The sequence below is a fragment of the Trachinotus anak genome, unplaced genomic scaffold (genome assembly GCF_046630095.1).
Source record: "Trachinotus anak isolate AG129_WGS33_773 ecotype Australia unplaced genomic scaffold, CSIRO_AGI_Tana_v1 ptg000001l, whole genome shotgun sequence".
Classification (NCBI taxonomy): domain Eukaryota; kingdom Metazoa; phylum Chordata; class Actinopteri; order Carangiformes; family Carangidae; genus Trachinotus; species Trachinotus anak.
In genome coordinates, this window is record NW_027273852.1 from 7,746,213 (window position 1) to 7,772,169 (window position 25,957).

The 25,957-nt window shown below is 41.1% G+C and overlaps 1 protein-coding gene across 1 annotated transcript; it reads right to left on the reverse strand.

Annotated features, from left to right (window-relative positions):
• Nucleotides 1–365: 365 nt before the first annotated feature.
• On the reverse strand, nt 366–25,957 carry LOC139614058 (activin receptor type-1-like). Its single transcript, XM_071471193.1, has 12 exons — nt 25,613–25,957; nt 13,765–13,838; nt 12,605–12,859; nt 11,496–11,768; nt 10,193–10,459; nt 8,589–8,794; nt 5,968–6,067; nt 4,196–4,342; nt 3,556–3,831; nt 2,194–2,391; nt 1,538–1,668; nt 366–1,393 (listed from the first exon to the last, which is right to left on the reverse strand). Exons 2-12 carry the CDS (start codon nt 13,829–13,831, stop codon nt 1,259–1,261), a joined length of 2,055 nt encoding a protein of 684 aa, XP_071327294.1. The 5' UTR covers nt 13,832–13,838; nt 25,613–25,957; the 3' UTR covers nt 366–1,258.

Sequence of the window (25,957 nt, forward strand, 5' to 3'; positions counted from 1 at the left end):
TAAATGCTACCATGCTCCCAGTGACAATGCTAACATGCTGAAATTTGCCAGATAGTTTTTTCCAGTTTTTTCCATCTTCTTTTGCACAAGAGAAGTCTGTGGATGACTAAAGGCAGCAGGAACCATGAACATCTGTACAAAATTCTATGGCAATCCATCCAATAGTCGTAATATATGAGCAGGGACCAAAGTGGTGGATGGACTGACTGACTGTGTGTCCCTGGAGCCATGTTGCTAGCATGGCTGATAAATATACCTACTAAACACAGCATCAAGACAAATGAGACAAATAAAATATTTTTTTTTCTATTTAATTAATATAAATCACTAATTGATATAAAATGTTAAAGAAATAAAAAAAAGGCTGAAGTTTGACTTCATTTACTTGACAATGCACGCATTAAGACAACAATGCACGCGTTAAGACAGTATACAGGCTTTACAGGCTTACTTACAGGCCTCTGGAGAAACAGAGTTCAGCATCAACTAGCAGATATTTTATTTGTTCTTTTAGCATTTGTGTCTGTAAAGCTGAAGAAACAAAACATAGAACAAGTACATAATTCAATGTAAAATCCATGGTGATATACAAAAAGTCTGCAAGAGTACCTTCAGTTGGACGATATATCAGGAAAAGAACAGTGCCATTGACACAGCTGTACAACTAAATGTTACAGGATTGATGAGATCCCAAGAAACTTGTTCTGACAGCACTGTAAACAGAGGTGCATGACACAAAAAGTAAAACATAACACTCCGTTACTGTGTCAGAAAGTATGCTGAACAAATTGGCAAGTTCAATTGGCAAGTTGACCTCTTTTCCAAAAGAATCCACCATAAATCAAACAAACAATGCTTTACAATTACAGAGATAAAGTGAAACTGCTAATATGTTTTGACATTTTTTCAAACTAAAAAAAAGTGTCAAACAAAATCTGCGGTTCTAACAAAAGCAAGCCTACTCAAATGCCCAGGTAACAGTTTCTTCCTTGAAGAACCTTTCTAACAGTGTTATATGTTGAGTAGATATTTTCCTATTTCCAAGACCATTGGCAGTCTCAGGAATGCCCGGTAAGCCATCTTTGGATGCCAAAATGTGTCCCGCCAAGTTTTTTAAAATAAATATAGGTCTGTGCCACTATAAGGGCACTGAACCCATCAGAGTCTTTTGTCTTCTGAGATTTCTCTAGGATGGTCCACCCTCTGGATGTCTTCAAAGGCCTTTAGTATATGTCTGCCTCTTCTTCTCGAGGCAGGCTCAAATGTCTGTTTTGATTTTGTCCAGAGAGTTGTCGATCTTTGTGAGTGTCTTTTTGATGCGTAACGCTGTTAATCTGGCTGATGGATTCTGATACCAGCACTCCTTCATGAGTTTGGCCATGGAGGTTAAAGTCTGAAAATAAATTAGGAGAAATAAATCAATCAGTGTGTCTAATTGTCAACACTAGGCTATTACCGCAATGCTCTCATTTCTGAAAATCAAAAGGACGCAGACTTGAATTATGCGCTACTTAATGGCAGTTTAAACATTTCTTACTGGGTCTGAAAACCATCGATTTGGGATGTTGGGCCTCTGCTGATCCACACACACAACCTTCTTCATATCCTCAAAACTGGGATCACTTGGGACCACGTCATGAAACGGCGGCTTGTAGTCCTCTACAATGCCTAGCATGAAAAAAATTCACATTAGAGGTCACTTCACTTAAGATAAAGTGTAAAATACTAGTTCTACTGATGAATGACTAACATGAAATAAACTGAGGTGTATAAAAAAGGATTTATGATGTGGCATGGCTGTTTTGCTCTTAACTTGCTCTCAAGTGGAGCTGTGGGGCAAATGTGAGGTTACTGTGTTGTGAGGTAAATCAATATCTTAAGTGTTGCTGAAGGCCCAGCTCCTACTACAGAGCAATTATCCTATTTGACAGTGAAGGGAGGAAGTGGGTTTTATTTCACATAAGATGCCTCTGGCTTCTCCACAGACCACAGACTGTAGATGGGGGCACTTGTATTGAGGCCAAATCTTTTTATCAACAGCAGAAAGGCTTTTATGTATTCCAAAGTTAAGCAATGATTCTGTGTTTATTCTGAAGAAAAACATTTGGCCAAGTTGATGGAATTAAGGAAAACAAGTGATTTAAAAGAGACAGGTCCGTATTGAATCCAACATGTTGTGTAAAACATACTAACCATTGCTGACTGTCCTCCTGGCGATCTCCCACAGGACAAGGCCCAGGGCCCAGATGTCCACTCTCTTGTAGGACTCAAAACAGTCCATCTGGATGGAGTCATCAAGCACCTCGGGGGCCATGTAGCGCTTTGTACCCACTTTAGGATTGTTCCCCACATCTAACTCATTGGTGTCTTGAAAATGCATGACTGCCAGACCTAATATAAAAACACAAAAAGACTTTAAAGACATGCTTTAGGATGTGTGTAGATCACAAAAAGTTCAGTTATCCACACAAGATGTCTGAGAAGTCCATTCTCAGTGTATGAGCATTAGAGGCCCAAGGTTTCCACATCACAACTGTGTAAGCTACATATTGGCCCATGATTGTTCTGTGAGCCCAACCATCCTGATACATACATGTCTGGTGAGATGAGGTGAATGCAGGCAATATTTCCCCCTTCAGCAGATGAATGTGCAAACAGCATTGTAGTGTCAAACTGCAAATACGTCATTCTGCACAGTGGCGGTCACAAATAGTCAAAACATAATTTTGAGTCGAAGAGGGTTTTATGTTTCCCATCCCTGACAAGTATGGTGTGGACAAAAGACTGGACTCGCTCTTTCAGCTGAAATGCTACTTGCTCATTGTAAACAGTCCTGTCCACCTCCACCCCACCCTTACAGGATGTACCCCGCTATGAGAACAACTCGCTTGGGAGACAAACAACCGCTTCCATGTTTGTCGGACAGCATAATGCGTCATCCGGAGCAGAATTTATTACATCGAACTTGTAAACATGTCAGGTTGTGGCTCAAACCTGAATTAGTTTTTATTCAAGTATCTGCAAATGGAACATTGGTATATTAGATGAAGTGGTCTGAGTTCTGCCAAATGTGTTTTTGGTTAAGGGCTGGGTGGTACATTTAGCAGTGGTTGTTCTTCCTAAATTAAAAACAAATATGGCAAAAGCATGGATGCCAGTTGAGAGATAATACTGCAGATGCAGCTCTTATGCAATGCCCATGGACCACAACATAGAATTAACAACTTCAGTAGCTTTACTGTGGTTAAAACCATCTGACACTTATGGTGAAAATGTTCTAGTCGTCTTGTACGTCCTTTTATAACCATTTTCCCAAAAACCAGTGACATACTTTGTACCTTTGGAAACTTAATTTATAATCAAGTTTTGCAGAATTTAACTCTGTTCAGAATGACATGGGGAGCTCTGCTTGTGAAGGGATTTGAAAAGTACATCTGATCCACATCTCCAAAGAAAAAAATTTAAGGAACTATTGGAAAGAAAAGTTAGGAAAGTCCACACATATAGAAAAAAAAAAAATAGCATATTTATCATATAGATATGTCAGTATCTCACCGAGGTCAGCAATGCAGCACTGTCCATTCTTTTTAACCAATATATTTTTGCTCTTGAGGTCTCGGTGGGCGATGGCCGGCTTGCCCTGTGTGCCAAAGATCTCGACATGGAGATGTGCCAAGCCACTTGCGATGGAGAGTGCCATGCGGAGGCAGCTGGATGCATCAAGGGTGCTGAGCTGAAGGTAGTCATACAAGGAGCCCATCTCATGGAAGTGAGTTATCAGCCACAGCTGAGTACTGGAGTTCCTCGAAGTCATGTCTGAAGCTATGAAGCCTATGTTGAGAGAAATATACCAATACAATCTATTAAAGGTTTTATCAACACATGCACTATAGTATGTAACCAAGGGGACACTGAAGTGATGTGAATGGGTTTAATTAGCAATAAGTAATGTATATATAGTATGTCAACATAAATTGTCTTTTTATAACACATCCTTCTTAGGAATAAATTGATGTTAAGCATAAAGTTTTTATCTATCTATCTATCTAGTTTTTATCTTCTATTGCTCTTTAGTTGAAAGGAATATGTCCACACACAGGCACATGAGGTGACATTAAAACAATTTCAATGTTGTGTCCTGCTATACACACTCTCACAGCTTGGTAAACCTGATCATGGGTAATATGCTACATACCGAGGATGTTCTCGTGTCTCAGCAGCACTGTGTTGTAGATCTCGGTCTCTCGGAACCAGGACTTCTCATCTCTGGAGGAGAAGATTTTGACAGCGACACTCTCTCCCTGCCACTGACCCCTCCACACTTCACCATAACGGCCCTTACCTGGCAGGCAAAGACACGGAATAAATTAGCACAGACAAGAAGAGACTCATAAAAATGTCTGTTTTATGTTGGTGTAACTGATCAAATGACCAAAACAACATATTTTAAGATATATAAAAACAAGGTACATGATGGACACAGGAGAGGATATAAAATAAATTAGATTATCTTGGATTAAACATGTACTACCACAAATACAGGGTTCATGTATTAAATATATTATACAAATATATTATAAAAAAAAAACTCTCACACTGAATGCCATTTTAAAAAAAATGTCTCTCTCTTATGTGTGGAAATTATGTGTTCTAAATTAAACTACAGTACTCTGGAGCTTTTGAGCCTCTTTTCACTCATCATCTCTCAGTAGGAAGCAGTTGCCAGGAAAAAATAACTGTGATAAGGTTCACTGTAGACCAGTTGCCCTGTTGCAAATAGCAGACAAAGTTACTGAGTGCCTGCTGAGGGAAGCCAAACACTGAGCAGCTACATACCCAGATGTCTTTGTCAGAAGTTGAGGGAAACAGGACTGACAGTTTTATATTTTATTATATTGTATTGTATTGTATTGTATTGTATTGTATTGTATTGTATTGTATTGTATTGTATTGTATTGTATTGTATTGTATTATATTATATTATATTATATTATATTATTCATCAGGTGGCTAGAAAAACAATCCCAATTGAATGCTACTGTAGCTGTGTTTACTTGATGAGTAAATAGCTTGCAAACATTTTCCCCTTAACAACTTGCCAGTGATGTGTGTAAATGTCCTCTTATTTTGTTGCCCCCTAGTGGCCACAAATACACTCATGAGGATTTAACTTGGCATGTTCCTGGACAACGCAAGTGGTGTAAAACAATGACTTCACCTCTTATTTCAAAATAAGTGACTTCACCTCCAGCACCGATAACTATGACAACAACTTTATCCATATGAGAATATGTTTGCTGTTTTCTATGACACTTAACATATTACAACCAATCTCAAAAGTAAAATTTGTGCAATTTTGGCTCTGGGGATTTCATTGCTGAACTGTTGCACATTCATTCTGGCTCAATGTCAGAATATCCACACAGCACTCGCCTGTTTTGCAACCCAAATATTTATTTCAAATTGATGTTTCTTGTAGACAAAGGGCTTGTTTTGCTTGTACTGGATGATCTTATATATCAGATGTACTAGTCTCACAGATGAAGGACAGAAGAGAGTTTACCAATGTACATTACCAGTGTAATGTGAACCAGAAAATCCAGTTTGAAGTATAATCAGACATAGGAAATCATACTCCTTCAAGGAAGAATTTACAAGTCTGGTAAATTATTATGGCATCAATAGTTTGCTCCTCTCTCAATATATGTGTAAACAAGAGAACCCTTTACATGCTACAAAATATTGTAATATATGTCCTTAAACAAACTGTATTTGAATGTCCAACTGTATGTTACCAAATGCTGTTGCTGCTGAGGTTTAAACTGCGCCAGAACTTGACTGCATTTTTTAGCCTGAGCCCCCTGTGTCAGCACAGTGGGAGTGCCTCGTTGAAATGAATGAGGAGGCTGAGTTTTTTTGAGGCAATGCTATTGTAAATATGAAAACAGCCTCTACCAGAACACTTACCCACACACTCATTGAGTGTAATTTGTCGAGCAACAGTTCTCTGGACAAGGAATGGGAGTCCTGAGCCACTGCCCGAAGTGCAGGAATGATCCAGCAAATCCTGGGAAAGAGAACAACAGAAACAAAGAGTAAATGGCTTGTGTATTTGCATTTGTGCGCATATTTGCAAGTGAGCAATCTGAATGAAAACCATCCCAAAGGATTCATGTGGCCTAAAAATGATGAAATAAGTAGCATTTGGGACTCAAATAACACTAATACAAGCAGGCCTCCTTTGATGTGGCACCCACATAGGATGGAGGGGGGTAAGCTTTGTGTGGATCAGGATATTTTGTGTGTATGTGGGTGTGTATCATTGGTGGAGGTGCAGAGTGCCCCCTGCTGAGTAAACAACAGAAGTGCCACCCCCTCCCTGGTGACTGGTGTGGGGGCGCAGGAGATTTTATCTAATCCAAGGGCCAGACTCCAAAACAGGCGCAATGCTGCTAAGCCTTTTATTTTTATCTCAGCTAGAAGACATGCAGCATGCCAGTGCCGACACAGGAGGGCAGTACACAGCAACAGAGTTAGTAGCTGCTGAGCAAAACAAATGACTAAACTGGGAGGGGGAGGTAGAGGATTGAAAACAACAGAGAAGAGTGATGCCTCAGATAAACAGATGCATAATGCAAGAGCTGCCTGAGAGACAATTTGGAATCACAACACAGGAATGCAAGACAGAGGCAATAAAATGAATGAAGTTACACTGCAGAGAGGTTTAATCCCTCTCTCTGGTACAGGAGGATTGTTTTTAGGAGGGTATATTTGGGCCAGGCCGTTAAGCAACAGAATGCAATCAGAATGCTGCAACATTATTATAATCAGAGACGACTTCTGGGCAGCAGGCTGCAGAGGGACAAGCACATGTGGTTCAGTCCGATTTGCTTTTCACAGCCACACCACTTTTGCTAATAACCTTTCTCATGGTGCTGCCAAGCACTTTTTAATTATGCTGAAACAAACATTCTGTGGCTCCATATTTGGGGCGTTCATTGCCAAGTGTGTTGATGGACTTTGGAAACAGCTTGAGAGAGAGCCAAACTCAGCAATTTCTCTCTCTGACACACACACACACACACACATAACTGATCATACTTTAACTGTTGGATATGTTATTTACATGTTTCTTAATTAAAGATAAATTGGATTTGAAGAGTTTAGACATGCAAATAAAAAGAGATCTTCCATGACAGCCAAAGAAGACAAAAAGAAATCCCTACAGATGTTAAGTAAACGCTTTCAAAAATTAAAAACAAACATTATGTTATATTAGTATCTTAGGTGGATACAGAATCACAAAATGAACAGTAACAGCCATGTATTTTGTCAGGGCACAAGCTGGACGGTGAGCGCACAACTTGATTACACAGTGTGTGAGCCAGTGAATGTGCTGGGCTGTCTCTCAGACTAAATGCTAACCACAGGACTCCACCTAAACTCTGGATCAGTTTAGTGGGCCTCAAAACATAAACCACTCTGCAAAAAACTTCAAATCCATGGTTGAGTGGAGAGAAAATAACTGGCAAAAGACATTCCTCTAACAGACTGGAAAAATGACTGAAGATACAAAACAAGTTTCAGAGTTTAAGGGCTTTTTTCAAATTCTAGCAAGAGCATCTCTCTCACTCTCACTCTCACTCTCACACACACACACACACAATGTCTGACAGTGATTGTCTGCACTATTGAACTTAATCATTTTTGGAGACTGATGCCATGCGTGTTGACCAAACAGCCATACTAACTGCTAAAATATATTAAAGCTAAAGTCGATCGATAAATTTATAATATTTACTGAGGTAAGCCCAAGGAGTTAATTCATTTTTGTGCCTACAATTTAGAGTTTTAGTATTTTAATGTGATTTAAAGTTGGTGCTTTAAATTAAAGTGAGGTGCAAAGTCAAAATCAAACCAACAGCACTGAAAAAGCCACTGAACACATAAATGAAGGAATATTTACAGCCTGACACCAATGGCTCAGTGGATCACTTTTATTCTGGTTTGGCCTTAAGTATTCTCCCATTTCTTGTCTTAAAGAATCATAAGTATGGTGGATAACCTTAAGGTTTGTTTTTAAGATTATTTTACAAAAGGAGAAAAGACTAATCCGACAAGCATCAGTTGAGGGAAAAAACACAACCAAGTTGTCTTCAGTTCAGGGTTTGTGCCATGTTTGGTCAATCACAACATATACAACTAAACTCTTGATTACAGTGCCACCACATGACTGCCTTGATTACAAACAATGGCAATGGCAAACAATGCCATTATGTCTCTGTTGTATATCATCTTGTTGTAGATAGTGCAAATGTGTACACTAATCCAACAGCTGAATCCCTCAAGTTAATACTACACAATTTTAGAAGGGGTTTTCCATCTTTGTTATTGGTGCACACATTTGCAATTCAGGGTGACTTTAAAGACACTCTCCATGATTTAGGTGTAAAGAAAAGTATCACTCGACCACCCATAATCCAAAAAGCAAGAGCGGCTCTGCTGTCACTCTCAAAATGATTGATAACATCCTCTCCTTAGCAAACACTGTGCTGAAGGTAACCTCCTCAATAATATCCACTACTCACCGCCAGGGTGCTCTCCCCCACATTTGATGCTATAAGGCCATCGATGGTTCCATATTCAGCATCTCGTGATGTTAGTCTCTCCATTTGATTGTGGTGGATGCGTCTAAACACCAGGATAGCAATAGCAGAGAGGACGATGAGGACGATGATGGGTGCCACGATGACAATAGCCAGTGTGGTCACACTGTAATTTGGCAGCTCGTCAGCTGTGAGGGTAGAGAAAAAAATGTTTTTTTTAAGAACAAGTTAAGTAAATAAGTAAAGTAAAACTTGGCTTTTAATGATTAAAACTGAGTGTAGTTGCTTCAAGTAAACAACAGACAACAGTGTCGGTTAGAACATAGCTGTGATACAAGAAGAGGTGATCATGATTAAATACGCTGACGGAAAACTCTTCTTTACTGTAACATTTAATCTCTGACTAGACAGCACATGCTGAGGCTTGTCCACAGACAATTCACAGGTTTGCAGCAGACGACCTGAAAAAAAGGGTGGGGGTGCACACACAACGCATATGTTCATAAGCATTCACACACACACACACACACACACACATAGTGAATCTCATCAAGTTAGCCTGAGGAACTGACCACTATTCACACTTTCCAAACATTCCAAGGGAAAGAGTGCTCAGCTCTGCCTGCAGCACAGACAATGATCCCCTTTTCTCAACTCACATAATGAACTCTTTCTCCTAAATACACATAACTAGTAACACATTCTAGGAGCTCACTAGACTTGACTCATACACATAGGAAGGGACGCATAAAGATGCATTTACTCAAAAAAAAAACTAAAACATATAAATGTGACAAGACAAGACACAAGGTTTATGGTATAGATCTCTACTTTTTACAATATTAAAAAATTGTTATGCTATTACAAACTGCACCTAGCTGGTGGTCCAAGTAAAGTTAACACAATTTGTACATATATTTAGCGCAAATCTAATCCCCAAATGTAGACCAGAAAAAGATGCAGGTACTTTAGGTTTAAATACTCATTTATAAAAATTATAATAACACAGACTGCGGTAGAGAGAAAAGTTAAGGTGAAAGAGGCAAAAAAAGGCCAACAATAGCTCTGTGTATAGATGCCTGCCTCCCCTTCATTCCCAGGTGGCTTCACCCTCTGGGCTCTCGTCAGCCAGCTCTGACAGCCTCTGAGAGGACAGGTGGGAAGTGGACCATGACTAAATAATATTCAAAACCTCCCTCTAGTTGCCCACTGTCTCCCCCCATTTGTGTTTCATGAGGTGCCAGGAGTGTGACCACACAGAGGTGTAACTGAGGCCAACAGAAACCATCCAGAACAGCCGTGCCAGACAATTTTACAGCCGATGGCGTAGCCCTCTCAGTAGAGAATGATGGAGTGGAATGAATGTGTGTTACTTTGTCTAAACCAGCAAAGGCTAACCTATATGGTCATTCCTATTCTGAAGAGATGAAATCTAGGCAGCACTTTTCCTGGAGGGTTTTTGGCAATTTGGTTAAAAGAGTTCAACGCTGAAATCAACAGATGGAGCTCTTGAGCATCTTTGACAGAATGGTACAGAAACTGTTCTCAGACTGTATTTGTGTTGCATTCTGAGTATAGTACTGTACCTTTGACAGGCAGCTCCACGGTGCTGTTCATGTTACACAGCGGCCCCTGGCAGCACTCCACAATCTGGTCTCTGGAAGGTGGGGTCTTACAGGTCAACGTGCTCTGCTCATAAACCTTAAAGCAGCCTTTCTGGTACACCAGGGAGCCAGCGTTGACGGTCAGAGAAGAGAAACACTGGTGGCCCATGCAGCGATTGCCTGTTACACATGAGCTGCCTTCACACACACACTCGTGCTCCTGTTTGCTCAGGGGCTTCACTTCTTCCTCTGCAAAAGATTCAGGAAAAAGACATGGCTGATTAAATAGGTAAGCCTAAAACTATTTCTGCATCACAGTAAACATAGTTTCACATAGGCAGACCTATCTCCACAGTACCCGGGACTACAGCCATTATCATTCTGCTATTGGGGAGAAAAACACTCTGGCTTTTCTTTCTTTAAACCAATCACAATAATCTTGGGTGGTGCTAAGCCCAGGATACAGCAAAATAGTGTTGAGGGGGGCTTGTTTTGGTGGAAAATTTGCATGTGAAAAGGAGCGCTCAGCCATTAAAATGGGTAATTTCCTGCAAAATAAAACAACACAAATAACAGTAAAAGATGTATATGGACTGCATCATTCCACTGTTACTAATAAATAAGACAAACATGACTTTATAATCAGTGTCCTAGAGGTGTCATGTCCAGCGTATGCTGCAAGTATTCTGCAAGTATCCCTGAGACTGCTGGGTTTTCAACTGGTCCTCCATTATCATGACTAAGGGGGACACTGCCGAAAACCGACCATTTTCACGCCATCTCTGTGAATTTACCCTCGCTAGCTCACTGCAGACGATAGGCCATGCTTGGAAAATGAAACTTTCGGAAAACATGTCCCTGTCCCAGCAAATGTTGTAAACATATACTTTGTAGATATTTACAACCATTCACTGAAAGAACCAAGCAAGCCTGCCTTATTGCACAAGTCAAACATTCATCAAAACTTGTAGTTGCTGCTGAGATTATTGTCGTTGTTGTTGTTTCCCATAGCAAAGGGGATTCTGAAAAGAGTAATACATAGATAGTGGAGGGGGGTGAATGCCATGTAAAACACACAGCCAATGGCAGGCTTATACCCACAGTCTACGTCCAGTGAGTCAGACTATTATAAATATGACTGTTGCTTTTACTGGTGTTTAAAAAAGCCAAATTCAAATACCGTTTTCTCATAAAAGCTCACCTCAACTTTTGCGCAATCTTAAATAACAGAAGGTTTATCATGAACAGTTGCCAAGAAAAATGTGTACAATGTGTACAAAGTCACCTTTCCCGGGAGCTTGCACAGTGACGTTCATGTTACACAGATGGCCCTGGCAGCACTTGACAACATGGGCCGATGAGGGTGGCATGGCACAGGTGGCTCTGCCCTCCTCGTCGTCCCTCAGGCAGCCCTTCTGTTGGACGGCCACCCCATCAATCATCTTCAGAGAGGAGAAACATTGCTGCCCTGTGCATCGATGGTCACGCTCACACTCGCCGCCCTCGCACACACACTCCTGGTCTCTGAGGACTGGTCTGCCAGCAGACAGTTCTACATCTGATAAGAAGAAACAGGGGGAAATATGGGGAAACCCATTAGAGCAATACCATTAGTATCCCATTAAATTAAATGCCATTCACTCAGATCAGAAAACATGGAGGTTGAAAATGTCTTTGTTGGTCAGTTGAGGCTGTTCAATTTTTAATGTATCAGAAAATATATTCCTGTTTGAAATCCAACACTTGCTAATATGGAATGAGTTGTTTTCCACATACAGGATCTATTCAGAAGGCCTTCTGAACAGATTCCCTGCCAGCCAGACTTTTCATTTCTTTTTATGTATTATTTCATGATTCTCCACAGAAGGAGAGGTCTTGGCAATAATTTCTTACATGTAGCTGAATCATAGTGCAATGATAAGATGATATCATGTTATCATTTTATCTGTTCAGTTCCAAACATTCATTTCAGTCGACAAAATGTGATTATCTGAAATGCGACTTTGTATACATCTGTCATCCCGTTACATATCAACGCAGAAAGAATATTTGTATTAATATGGTGTTATTGATTGTAACCACATTCCCCAGTCCTAATGAAAATACAGCTGATCTTGCTGACTGCTACAGTCTACTGAAATGGTCCTTGGGCAGTTGCACAGATTTGTAAAATTATTTCCCAAATTGGTATTAGGCTTGTTAATGAAGCTCTTGAAGAGGTCAGCTACTGCAAATACATTACCAATCTGTGAAAAAAAACTGAGACAGCACAACATATGCAACAATGTAAAGGATGTTTTTTTTCTCCAGTCCTCTATATTTTACAACAATGAAAATCTGTCAGAAGTTTAGGCAGGATATTTTTAACAAAATGTTATGATGCTAATACCACACCTTTCGCTGGTAGCTGCAAGGAGACGTTCATGTTACACAAATCCCCATAGCAGCACTCTATCACCAGCTCAAGAGATGGTGGGCTTCCGCAGTGCAGGGACCCTTCTTCATTACCCACAATGCAGCCCCTCTGAAGGACCGGTGTCCCATGCAGGACTGAGAGAGAGGTGAAGCACTGCTGGCCAAAACACCGGTCCCCACTGCTGCAAGACGATCCATCACACAAACATACAGTGTTTCTCACACTGCCCTCACCTACAAAAGAAAAAAGAAATTATGGAGCACATCAGAATTCATCCTTGAATAGATTATGTGGTGGAGTAGAATACCAATTATTTATATTCCATTTATATATTATATATTTATTGTCATATTAATTTTAATTTACCACAGGTGGACTTACTGTAAGTGTAGAAACATCTCAAAGATGATCAAGAGAAATGGGAGGCACCCAAGTTAAATTTCAAGTGCCATAGCAAAGGGTCGGAATACATCTGTCAATGTGATATTTCAGCCTTTTTAATAAATTTGCTGAGTTTTCTACAAATTCTGTTCTCACTTTGTCATTATGGGGTACTGAGTGCAGAATGATGGATGGAGGGTTGGATGGATGGATGGATGGATTTAGTTAGTAGGTATGGGGACAAATGTGGTTTGCCAGCCTAAAAAAAAAAACCTCCACTTTCCACTGCATTCCACCGCCACTGCAGTTGTTTAAAATAACACTGAGAGACAGCAGATGAGAGGGAGACAGACTGAGGAGGGGTGGTGAGAGGAAAAAATGTGTGAATGTTTGGTCTGTGCGTGAAAGACACTTGAGGGGGACAGAGAAAGACACAGAGGCTGTGTGTATGTTAACTTGAGTAAAAAAAGAACACACAGACATCCTCCACACACCTTTCTAGCTACTGTCTGTACTTAGGACCCCCAGTGACAGTGTGTGACCTACTGTAATTTTGTTCCTTTGCAGGAACAAGGCTGATGGCTCTGCAACAGATAACTCCACATTCAGAGGCAGCAAGAGTGGTGAATTTAACCAGATCCTGTTTATGCTAGCACAAACCTCTCCTGCCTTTAGCTACAGCTCTTTTAGGTCTGATGTGAGAAAAGCTGTGTTTTTGGAAAAGTGTTACATGATGTTAAGAGAGGGTGGGGCTTACCTTCCAAGCTAGAACAGGGAAGGACCAGGACGATCACAACCAAAAGAAACATGTCCCCAGCTGTCATTGTAGACCTAGAGGGGAAAAAAAGAAAACCAAAAAATAAACACCAGGGCTCCGTTGCGATAAAAGCAGTTCATGTGTATATTCCAGTTGATATGATTAATACCTGCAACTATGTCTAATAAAGAAAAATAATGGATGGTGACTTTTATATTGACGGATCTTTTATATTTTTGCAAACAATCTTTTGGGACAGCATTCAGTGAGACAGAAGACCGAGAGAGACAGACAGATAACAACAGGATTAGCTGTCGACCTAAGCATATTAGAGAAAGCAATTTTACAGAGGGAGACCTTTTCTTGTTTTTCAGAAAAAGAATCAACACCAAGTTTAAAATGCTCAAGTAAAGTGGGTCTCATGCCTTCCTGTTGTCCTGGCAACAAGGCATTGACTGGCAAGCAATGGGGAGACTGGTGCTTTCCTATTGGCTGCGCCTCTGTGCGTGCTAGTGTGTGTGTGCACTGATGTCTGTGTGTGTGTGTGTGTGTGTGTGTGTTGGAGGGACAGGCTGCTTGGCAGTGAGGGGAGAGGAGCAGACAGACGTGAGAGGAGGAGGAGGAGGAGAAAGAGGAGGAGCGCAGCGGGGAGAATGAGTGTGGGTGCCCAAATACTATCGTTTAGAGACCTGGAGACAGTCTAATCCTTCAATATTTAATGTGTCTGCAGCAACGTCAACATACGGTGTGTAGTTATGTTTGTTTGTTTGCTTTATCCAGAGACAGATTTTAGCAGACCACCAGTTTAACTCATACTGTAAACTATAGGAGGAAAAAATCCCTCCAAACTGCCCATTTTATAACCAAGATATGCGCGTTTGTGGAAACATCATAGCTTGGAGCATTCCCCGTTTATGCCATACTAAGCACCGGGGGCTGTTATCTTGGCAGCGTGTGTGTGCGCCTCAGTGCATCTGTGCCACTGATAAATACCCCAGCAGCCCCCCCCCCCGCCTCCAAGCCTTTGTGCCCGTCTCCCAGACATAAATGATTAAGCACGTAATGTTAGCATTAGCCCAACGGCAGCGTCTGTACAGGCCACTCACACACAGACCACATGCTGCTCCTTTAATCAGAGCACAAAACAGAGGCTGCCACACAGAGATAATCAGGAGCTCTGTCTGCTCCCCTTGGACCAGGGGAGAGGGGAGCAGCAATGGGGGCAGGGAACGGGCAGGAGGGCATGAGGAGGCAAGGGAGGTATAGCCAGGGGGCAACTGGGGGACAGTGGGTCAGAGTAGGGCAGAGAACAGGGCCAGTGTGAAAGAGACATGTGGGCCAGGGAGGGCTGCAACAGAGAGGTGGGCTAAAGGAAGAGAAGTGGGACAAGGAGGTGTCTGGTGTCAGCAGCACCCGGGGGACAGTGGAAAGAAGGGCACCATGCTGGCGGGAGAGGGACGGCTGGGTCACAGTGAAGCAAGGGGGCCAGAGGAAACAAGACAAAGAGATAAGGAGAGGACTAAGAAACAATAGTCTGGAGCCTTTTTCTAGAGCCAGACATAACAAGTTCTGTCTGACTCGTTATCTCGCTATTGACTCATATATCATTCATCACAATATCCTGGCACAATATCCCTGCTGACAGATCAATAACTCACCTCAATTAACTAAGTCAAGCATGTCACGAGGCTCCACTAACTGGCTTCAGTAAGTGTAGGTAAATAACTTGCTGTGCTTTTGTTTACATTTACTGCTGAAAGACCCTCAACGGGGCATTGAAATTATCTGTCTCAATTCATCTCTCCCACGCAGACACTGTCTTAAATGAGCAATCATAAGCAGTGAGCCGCACAATGACGAACAAGCACTCAAGTTGTTCTGTTATGCATTTGCTGTTATGTTCCGGTCTACGCACAACAAAACCTGCGGGACTTTCGACCTGCCTGGTTTCCCAACATGTGTTTACATACATTTGTACGTAAACACATGTTAGGAAACCGGGCAACAAGGCACTTTAACACGTGTAAAATTTACAGTATGTATTTGTATTTACGCAGGTTATTTTGCATAAGCACTGTAAACAAAAACTACTCCACATCTAGTAAACACAAGAGGCGTGGCTAGCTGGTCTCATATATCATTGAGCCAGCTAACGGCTTCACTTGATGAATACACAGCCAGTACTAGGCTTGATATTGGAAACCTTAGAGGGGATTCTTTGGAAGGAGAGAGGGAGGGCTAGCATCTGCAGAACCGATTGCGATCTGAGCAGTCAACTTTATGGCGCTGTGTATGAATGTGTGTGTGTGTGTGTGTGTGTGTGTGCGTGTGTGTGTGTTGCAGTCCTGCGTATTGAATTCTCTGGCAGTACTCTGCAGTGTGTGTTCACAGAGCTGACATCCTGCCAAGGGTGTGCTCTCATTTCCCCCTTCTATTTGTCTCAATCCCCATCTTTCCTTTTATTCTCTCTTCCTATATCCTCTGATGTGGTGTTGTAATAGGAAACCAGTATGAATACCACATGGTAATTATAACTTTAGATATTTTTTCCATGTTTATTGCTGTTGGATCTCATAAAGTAATGGGTCTTACTCAACTATAACGCAGGACAAAAATTAATAGAAACTTGAAAAGGCGGCCTAATATTAATACACATGAAAATAATGAGTTGTTTGTTTTACCATCTGTTATGATGGTGATTCCTTTCTTTTAACTCTCTCCTTCAGTCTGTGAACTTCAGACATTTCATATTGGTGCAATTAAGTGCAATTTTTAGGTAGCTGACCTTGAATAACAAAGCTTCAATCATGGTTACATTTAAAGGCTAACAACACGCTGAAGCAGTAATAGTAACAAACTAATGTAACATATCATATTTGTGTATAATGCATAACCAGCACTTTAAGTGTATTTTGCTGAAAATAATTATGTTCCTTTTCTTAAAGAAGGCTATACGCAAGTCCTCTCTTGAGTGGTGAGGGTGGTCGTTTGTCAAGAGCTTTGGCCATCATTTTGTTTACAGTACAGGAGATTATAATACGTCCTCTGAGCAGCACTACTTCTTCAGCACAGATTGGACACTAAAGTGACTCACTATTGGAAAGTGATGGTGAAGGTCTGGCAGGACCGGGGCTTGCTGGTTAGCACGCTAACTTTAGCAGAAGACAAGTGATAGAAATAGAGGCAAAACAAGAGTCAACATTGGCGTTGCTCTCCACTGCTGAAGACAGCTCATGACGAGACGAGTAAAGGAATGAAGTTTGATGATGAACTCCCAGCATTTCTTCTAGACTAGTAATTAAACAGCTGTTAATGCTAATGTGGGCTATGTAGCAATAGCAAAAACCAACATATAGCTCCTTTAAGTTAAAGTCTGCGTGCAGGACTTACTTTAAATTGACCAATTTGTGTGTATTTATGGTTTCACTTAAGTAAAGAACCTAAATACTTTCTCCACCACAGGTATTTTGTATGGTGACATCAGAACCACTGAGATGCGTAAGCACTGACCTTGTAAATAGAAACATAAAGACCACATTGAATTCAACACAAAGTGGCCAAAGTGTGTATAACCCCAGAGAAGTGTTTGAAACAGACCTGACCCAGTGAAAAGTATGTTAGAGTTGACTCCCGCTGAGTGCTGCTAGCAGGACTTGAAAGTGATCCTACATATCAAGGCTCCCATTTTATGACACCACATTTCCTCCCCAGACTCTTTCCAGTGATTCCACTCCAGAGGGCTATCTTGATAAGCACTTCTCTAAGAAGTTGAGCAGAGCTTAAAGTGATTAGAAGATGATGGTTAAACATGCCACTCAAATGCTGCGATTGGTACAACTAAACCCAAAAAGAGATACATGTAGACAGTTATGATGATTCAAATACATTTCAGAAACTGGTACACATTCCTACGTACAAGACTACATATTTAAATGTCATGTTAAATTAAATATTTTATTACCATTTGTTATTTCTAGGTGGCATTTTAAAACTGATTCAACAACAAACAAAACATATTAGTCTAGCTGGATGCTTTATTATTTTGGTCTGTTTTGTATTCAGGTCAGGATGAAGGAGAGAATGACAAACACTACTGTCTGATGAGCATGGTGTATCACTAGGTTGAGGAGGGAGGAGGCTGGAAGCCCTGCAGGAGCTGCTGAGTCATCATGCTGGCAAAGAGGGAGACGAGAGGTGGAATCTGTGTCTGAGCTGGCAGGCTGGCACAGTTACCATGGCACAAATAGCCCGAGCACCGAGGAAACTGCAGCAAACTGCAGGACGGCAAGGGAAGAAAGAGGCAGAGACGAGGGCAATGCGGAGCCTGCTGTTCGTGTCCCTGTCCCTGTCCCCAACCCAGACCCAGACAGCCAAAGTGCCAGCATGCCATCAGGGACACACAGATGGTTCGCTCCTAGGTGGATGTGGGTGTAATACAGACCTGAGGGCGAAAGTCGTCCTCTTTGCAGCAGCCCACATTCATATTCACACTACAGCACAGCAAATCAACACATTCACCTCTCTCTGCCTACAGTCAAATACAACACGAGGGCTGACTAAAACTACAGTAATACACAACCTTAACTTTTTACTGGGATATGAAAGAATACACACTCACACTCAATACACCTGTGCTTACAAACTGAGTAAAATGTAAAATTACGATGAATCTTACCTTAAAAGGAGGGATGCACACTAATAATTCAAACATCAGTCATAAATTTAAATTACACCTCTAAAATACCTTGAAACAAACTGTTTTAGGATAAATCTGATGAGCCCTGCTGTCTACGATGCCCGTCATCTCGTGGTAAGCTTGTTGTGTAGTTGGCATTTGGCTTAAAGCCCCTACACACTGAGATATCAGCAATCTTGCAGGTTCATTGCATGTCACACTGTGCAAGGGTCTAATAAAGTCTTGGTAGCAAATCTGTGTCAGGCTGTACAATATCACTTTTGAAGCATGTCAGGTTGTGTGACGAATGTCTGGTGAAATGTAGGTCTATGATGTAAAAAAAAAAAAGAGACATGTCATCAACTCACATCATCCAGACAAAAAAAAACACTTTGGCCTAAGCAGTAGCAAAACATTTTTTTAGTTTATTAAGAAATGCCACTTACAGTGTTGCATTGTCCAGTGGATTCTGCATTGTTGCATGCTGTATTCTGATTTGTTGTTTTGTAGCCTTACATAGCTTTTAACAGCAGCCCCACTGTGAGACCTAATTTTCTGACACCATTTGAATTTTGAGATGAGGCTGTCAAAGCACTACATCCACTGTTAGTCTATCTCTAGGTGCAATCTAGGACCATATTGGGCATCTAATTAAAGGATTTACCAAATTTACCAAATTACTGACATCTGTAGGAAATACTACCTAAACTTATGTAACACTGCATCTCCGTAAGGCTGGCACCCCATGTGATCAGGATATAAATAAAACAATTTCAAATCATTTGTGCATTTCAGTGCACACAAAATTAAAAACTGTGATCAAATTATTTTTGAGAAATTGTAGACTAAAATTTTAAGAATAGGCTTATTTTGTCAGCAAGTAACTCAGAGATGGCCTCATTCGTTTGCACATTGTTTTGCAACCAAGACAAACATCTGTGCTTCATTATTTCACAAGTTTTCAGTTTATTTATCTGATGTGTAAAGTTCATAAGTGGAGAATTAATGAAGAAAAAATGTTGGTTTTCGTTGCACAAAAGATGCGCAAATGAATGAGTCACTACTTTGAAGTCATTGGGGTGTTAATTGGGGTGCTGAGGCCCATGCTTAAAAATGTAGTGTAATATGCAAATTTTGATCTTTCTTTCCTGTGCAAATGTACAAAAACAAATCACAATGGTTTGAATAATATCATGATCATATGGGGTGCCAACTTCAAAGAGGTACAAACTTTGGCTAAACTGGTGCAACTTTGTCCTATACACGCGTCTTGTTAGTCTAATTATTTTTGAATTTTCAGACTGGCTCATTAGGTTTATATTTTTATGCATGTTCAGCCAAAATAGTCTAAGAAACTTTCTGTGCTGAAGCATTTCATTCTTCAGCATTTATTACTACAGCTATCTGGGCCTACAAAGGCCTTCATGTGTCAAAACCCACCAACAAATGAACAAGCACACAACAAGGTGAACATGAATAACCCTATTGACAACCATTCCGAGGTCATTTTAAGGATATTTCCCTATTAATGTGCAAATGCAGGTCTGATGTTGCATATTTGCGGAGAAGCACAGCTCAAAAAAATCCTAGGCAAAGTGTTGAAATATGAGGTTTCGAAAAACCCAGCAGACTAAGATTTTTCTTTATTTTGAAACTAAGGTATTATAATGAAAGCAGTGCTGAAATTATTTTGACTCAATGCAGTGCTGTGATTTAGTCTGGCGTCACGATGAATCACCGGTTGACCCCTTTGTAATATTTTGAGTCATACACTGGAGTTGTGTGTGAAAGATGTATGGCTCTGCTGATGGGAAAGCAAAGCTCATTAACCTTTAGAAACACACCTCGCTGGCCAATGGCCTCATCAAATGGCAGATGAAAGACGGACTTCTGTGGCCCCCTGGAATAGTTTGTGGAATCTGCAGTGCCCCATCAAGTCGAGCCAGGCTCCATCTCTCAGGGCCTTACAGTATCTGAGCAGCTGCCTGCTTTCACAATGTGAGGAATGTACTCAAATGCAAATGCTTATGTTCAATTCTCACTCACACATTCACTGTGGTAGGCAATAACATAGCAGCTTTTTGTTCCTTGGATACAGTGCAACCCAGGGTGTACACTCAGCGTATTCGGCCTAGATCAAATGTAATCAGAGACAATAGTTGCCTTTTCTTCCTGCTGTTGTCTCACCCTACCTTCCACCTCTGCACCAACACCACCACTTGGACACACTCAGACACACTCAGCCAGGCCGAGACAAGCATTTTTCAGTATGATTAATTACTTGTGTTATGACTGAAACTCTATGACAAAGTTTGATTTGTTTGCAGACAGGAAAAGATTGCCCGAGGGTAATAATTGTGAGAGACAGCTTAACACAGAAACAAAGACTTAAGGTCAGGGAGAGTTTAGCTTACAATAGCTGTTCTGTGTCATGATAATGTAGAACATCACCTGCACAAAGAAGCAAAGCCTCAGCATACACACTTATATTTCTACACAAGAACAGCAGTTTTTGTGGTTCTTGCAAAGTTTTACTGTGGATTTGTGTTGCATGAAGTCTCGTGAGACACAACTTGGTAGGTTTTACAGCATTGTGAAGACACCACAAGTGTTCTACGCAACTGTCACCATAGCAATTAGACATTCATTTTCACACAGCCATCAAAACATTTAAAACAGCCAATTCAAACACTGTCTTTATGGCCCTGAGTTATACTTGCCAACAGAGGAATGCACAAACATTCTCCCTCCAAATGACCATCTCACAAAGTTCACTGCTCCAGGGCAATACTTTTCTCAAAAGGACACCTTGATTTGTATCATGGTACACCCTTAAAACAGACTTCCCTCCTTGTGAAACATGTAAATTAGGCAAACAGACCAAAGAACTGTGTGTGCTGATACTCAGGGAATATTTAGTCTTGATTGATTCTGCTCCAACTCTGCTAGAGACAGAACTACAGGAGTCAGGGGGCTAACATGACAACCCTCGCTGTGTGACCCGCACACATCAACCAAAGCATTCACCACTCTGATGATAATCACTCCACAAACAGCTTGCAACAAAACAATGAATGTGAATACAGCACTATGCTCTGTAGCACGACTGACCCGGCCATTACATCCTGCTGCCAATGGAGTCTTTTATGGCTGGGAGTTTCCTGGTCTTCCAGAGAGGAAAGACTTCTAAGGAAAAAGACCAGAAATAAACCGTTTCTCACAAACTGACCTGAATACAAACACTAACTCTTTGGTAATTTTTTAAGATAATCTGCCAAAAATTATCTGGTTTCTGCTTCCCAAATGTAAATAATTGCTGTTTTTTTAAATACTCTTCAATAACCTGGATACCTTTAGGTTTTCAACTGTTGCAAGGCATTTAACATGTTAACTTGACTTGTAAGAGATGGTGATGATGAGTATTCTTTGAAATCTTTGAAACAAATGGAATTATTTGATTGAATGATATTTTCTAGTTAGATATCCGCTCACATTTTTTATGTTCATATTGTGATATTGATCTCAGCAACATTGCCTGGCCCTGCTTGAATGTCAAAACCGATGAATGACCAAAAAATTATAAATGCCCCATTTAAGCTCAAACATGTGGAATATAGACTGGACTAATTCGAGCAAGTCCCATCAATGTGATGCTGAAACACTACCATCATATCAGAACGACTTTAGTTTACGACCCCATGACCCGAGAGATGAAACAGATTATTTTCAATTCGCAGACAAAGTGCCCACACAAAATAAGAGCCCATGCCCGGGACTAGGAATGAGATCAGAGGGAGGCAGCAACTGAAACAAAGCCATAACTTTCCCCCCTAACAGCTGAGCGATAAGACAAGAGCACTGAAGCGAGTGAAGGGCTCATAAAATGTGTATTGCAGACTGTCTCTAGTGCAGTCTGGGGTTAGTGTGGAGAGAGGAGAGGAGCCACGAGCACTGCAGATCTATGTGTGTGTGCATCTGTGCAGACAGCAGTGTCTCTTCTCCCTTCTCTCTGTCTCCACTGGTCTTCATCCACATGTGAACAGAGAATAGGAGGAATCAATAAGTCTGTGCAGAGCCACCAGAAGAACAGAGCAAGCTCTCAAACAGCAAACACTGATACGAGACTAAAATCTGGCAGATACACAGGCGGTCTTTTATCTCATTCTCTTTCTCCCTCGAACTTCCTGTGTCCTGCTGAGACTGCAGTGCCCGCAAGTCCCAGACAGCGCTTCTCATCATGATATGTTTGGGCTACATAAGGCTGATGATTATTAAAAGGCTCAAGGATTTTTTGACTAAAAATAACACTGCAGACAGAGGGCCCCTTTCTAAAAAGCTGGACACGAGCATAGAGTAGAAGCAAATTCAACCCACGTGCTGTGTTCCTCTGTAGCCTGCTGCCTCATCTGATGCCAGGTCTGTTGCTAGTCAAACTTTCTAGTAAGTCAGCATACATGCACACACACACACACACAAAAATGGATAAAATCTGAAGAATGATAGCCGATGGTTGGTTTGCTACTCAGATGCTAGACTTCAAGCCAAATCCTGCTCCCTTTCTGTCCTCCCTCCTTCTTCCTGCCCCCTCCCTCCCATTCTTCCCTAACTTGAGAGCCACCTACGTGGACGAGCAATGAGCCCTAGACTCTTGCTCAGACTTGAAGCAGTCTATCTTGGTCTCATAACTGCAGTTCTCTTGTTAATGACAGACTGTGTAACCTGATTCCACACACACATATGCATATACACACACCACCCAACCCCCAAACACTCTCTCAGGGTTTTTTGGAGTGAGCGCTTCCCTCTCCCTCCACTTGCATATTGTTCCAACCCAAACTGCCAGCTGCTTCTGACAGCCAAATTACTGCGCACAGAGAAATGATTGCTATCGGAGGTCTACCCCCCACCCCCCCACCACAAACCCCTTGCCTGATGCTTCATGAAATGCTCAGACCTCTGTGGGAAAATAATACACTTTATGGCCATCAGAAAGAACAGCTACAGTAATGCACTGATGTACAGAGGCCAGGATATGTGCAAGACAATCTAGATACAATCTTACAAAAACAAAAATGCTCAAATTGGAGAAGCTGCTATATGAATGTACCAAAAATAAATCTCAGATCAGACGCATTTAAGGCCTCTTCAATACAGACTTAAGAAGGAAAATCCTGACACTAGCCAAAACACCCCAAACCAGTTCTACTGTGGGCAATACATTGTTAGTCTGAGAGGCACAGATAACCACGTAACTGGTTAAGGCACAAGTTACCACAGATAGGTTCTTGAAACAATGACACTGAACCAAACCCAAACAATGACATTGTTGTAGACCAAGAGACAAGGAGAGGCTGGAGACAATAGCATGGTGAGCCACCACAATCAGGCTGGTGCATGTTACCTCAGATTGAAGGAACAGGATCCCCAAGATCCTCTAGAGTTGAATCATATCGCAGCCCCCAGACTGACTGACGTCCCTTTATCCGACCACTATCAGCCAGACTTGATGGTTCAAGCCACTGAGAATGCCAGGCGCCCACGGATCTCAGACTGGTCAGATGTGGGGTTACATTGTCCAGATCATCAACCAACCACACAAACACACAGCCACTAATCATAACGAGTAACAGCACCGTCTGAGTCCCTGACACAACCCTTTATGTTATTTCGCCGACCAAAAAGCCCCCAGGAGCTCTCCATCCAATAATTAAAGGAAGAAATAATACATATTACCAACTACTGTCCACCTCCAGCTCTCTTCCTGGGAACAATCACCAACAACAATTCATGTATTACAACTTGAACTGGTGGGGGTTATTAGTGTTCAGATTCCTTTTGAGGGGTTAATCAATGTTGATATTAGCCACCCATGCCAGACACTATTACTGTATATGCTTGACAATCAGTTTGTCATGCATATATATATATATATATATATATATATATATATATATATATATATTCAACTGAATGGTTTAGGCGTGTCACCTTGAATGCATCACAAAATTATACTATGCTATGTTTAGTAACACAGCCTACAACATAAAAAACTAATACACAATCAAGAGCTCCCCAGACATTTGAACAACTAGAGAGGAAAAAACCTGATTAGTATGTGGGAACGTAATTTTGTGGGAGCAAGGATCTAACACAATGAGTTGATTCCAGTAGAGAAACAGTTCTGTTGTGCGAGACATTCCCATTCACACGTCTGTTAATCGGCACAATTATTTCTGAATGTTTTCAGCTAGCGTTAACACCTTAGTAATGAAGTTTGCACCCTCTCATCAGCAGGTTTACTGGCTTTACGTTTGATTGCCCTTGCAATTTTATCACACCACTTCCGGTTTGGTGTGATTGTTCCTCTGCAAGGAAAAGCATGTCAACAAATACTTTCATCTCTTATATAAGAATTACATTGGTGGTATTTAAGTGTCTCTCCAGTGCCAACTAGTTGCTCAAAATTAAACCACAGACAATTGTTAGTCATAGTGTGTGTTCACAAATGCCCCTCCACCCCCCACCCCCCCCTGCAGGACTGCAATTGTGATGTTAAAAGTGCTCAGCATGAGATGATGAGACACACGATCAAGCAGGAACGACCCTCCCAAAAACAGTTTGCATGACAATATACTCCAAGTCACAAGTTGTTGCAAAGCTGTGAGCTTGATTTGATTGTGAAATTGAAATTACAACCAAAGAAAGTCGCAGTAGTAAAAAAAAACACAGACTTTATATTTTCAGTCTTCTGGTCTGGACCACGTCACCATTAGTCAACAAATAACCAAAAACAAAAAAAAAAAAAACAAAAAAAAAAAAACACCTCTCTGACGCGACGACTTATAAAAAGATGGTCTATACTGCGTGAAAGCTATCTCTCCTGTAAAAGTCATATTTATATTGGATGAGTACATACGATTTTATTCACAGAACCTAAGCTGAAAAAGATTACGCTAAATAAACCAGGTTTGGCTGTAATGCCAAAACAGACCCAAGATTTTAGGAAGAAAAGGCTCAGAGGGAGACAGGGTTTCTTGTGAGAGCACGTCACGAAGCTTTTTCCAGCAAATGAGCAAACTTCTCCACGTCTATATACCCACATTAAAAAAAAAAGACGGGTTATTACAGTCCAGTTAAAATGACATTTCAGATAGAAGAATGAATTTAACTTACCTTGAGGGTTATTTGTCAAAGTGCTTATATGAGGGCTCTGTAACTGGCACAGGTCGAACTATTCTGCCATCTCCCGAGAATTCACCGACAATACCCGATTTGTTTTCCAAAGTCCGAAAAGCTGAGCCTACATGACGCCAACATTATGGTCGGTCCTTCGCTCAGTGGAGAAAAAAAAGCGATAAATTCACTCGATACTCGAGTTTTGGAGACAGAAAAAATTAAGATACATTTTGTTACGTTGTCCTTCTTCACACATTAGCACCGTCCGAGCTTCACAACTCGTAGTGCTACGGAGGGAAAAAGCCAGGATTGGAGGAGGAAGTTACCTCGCATCGATTACCG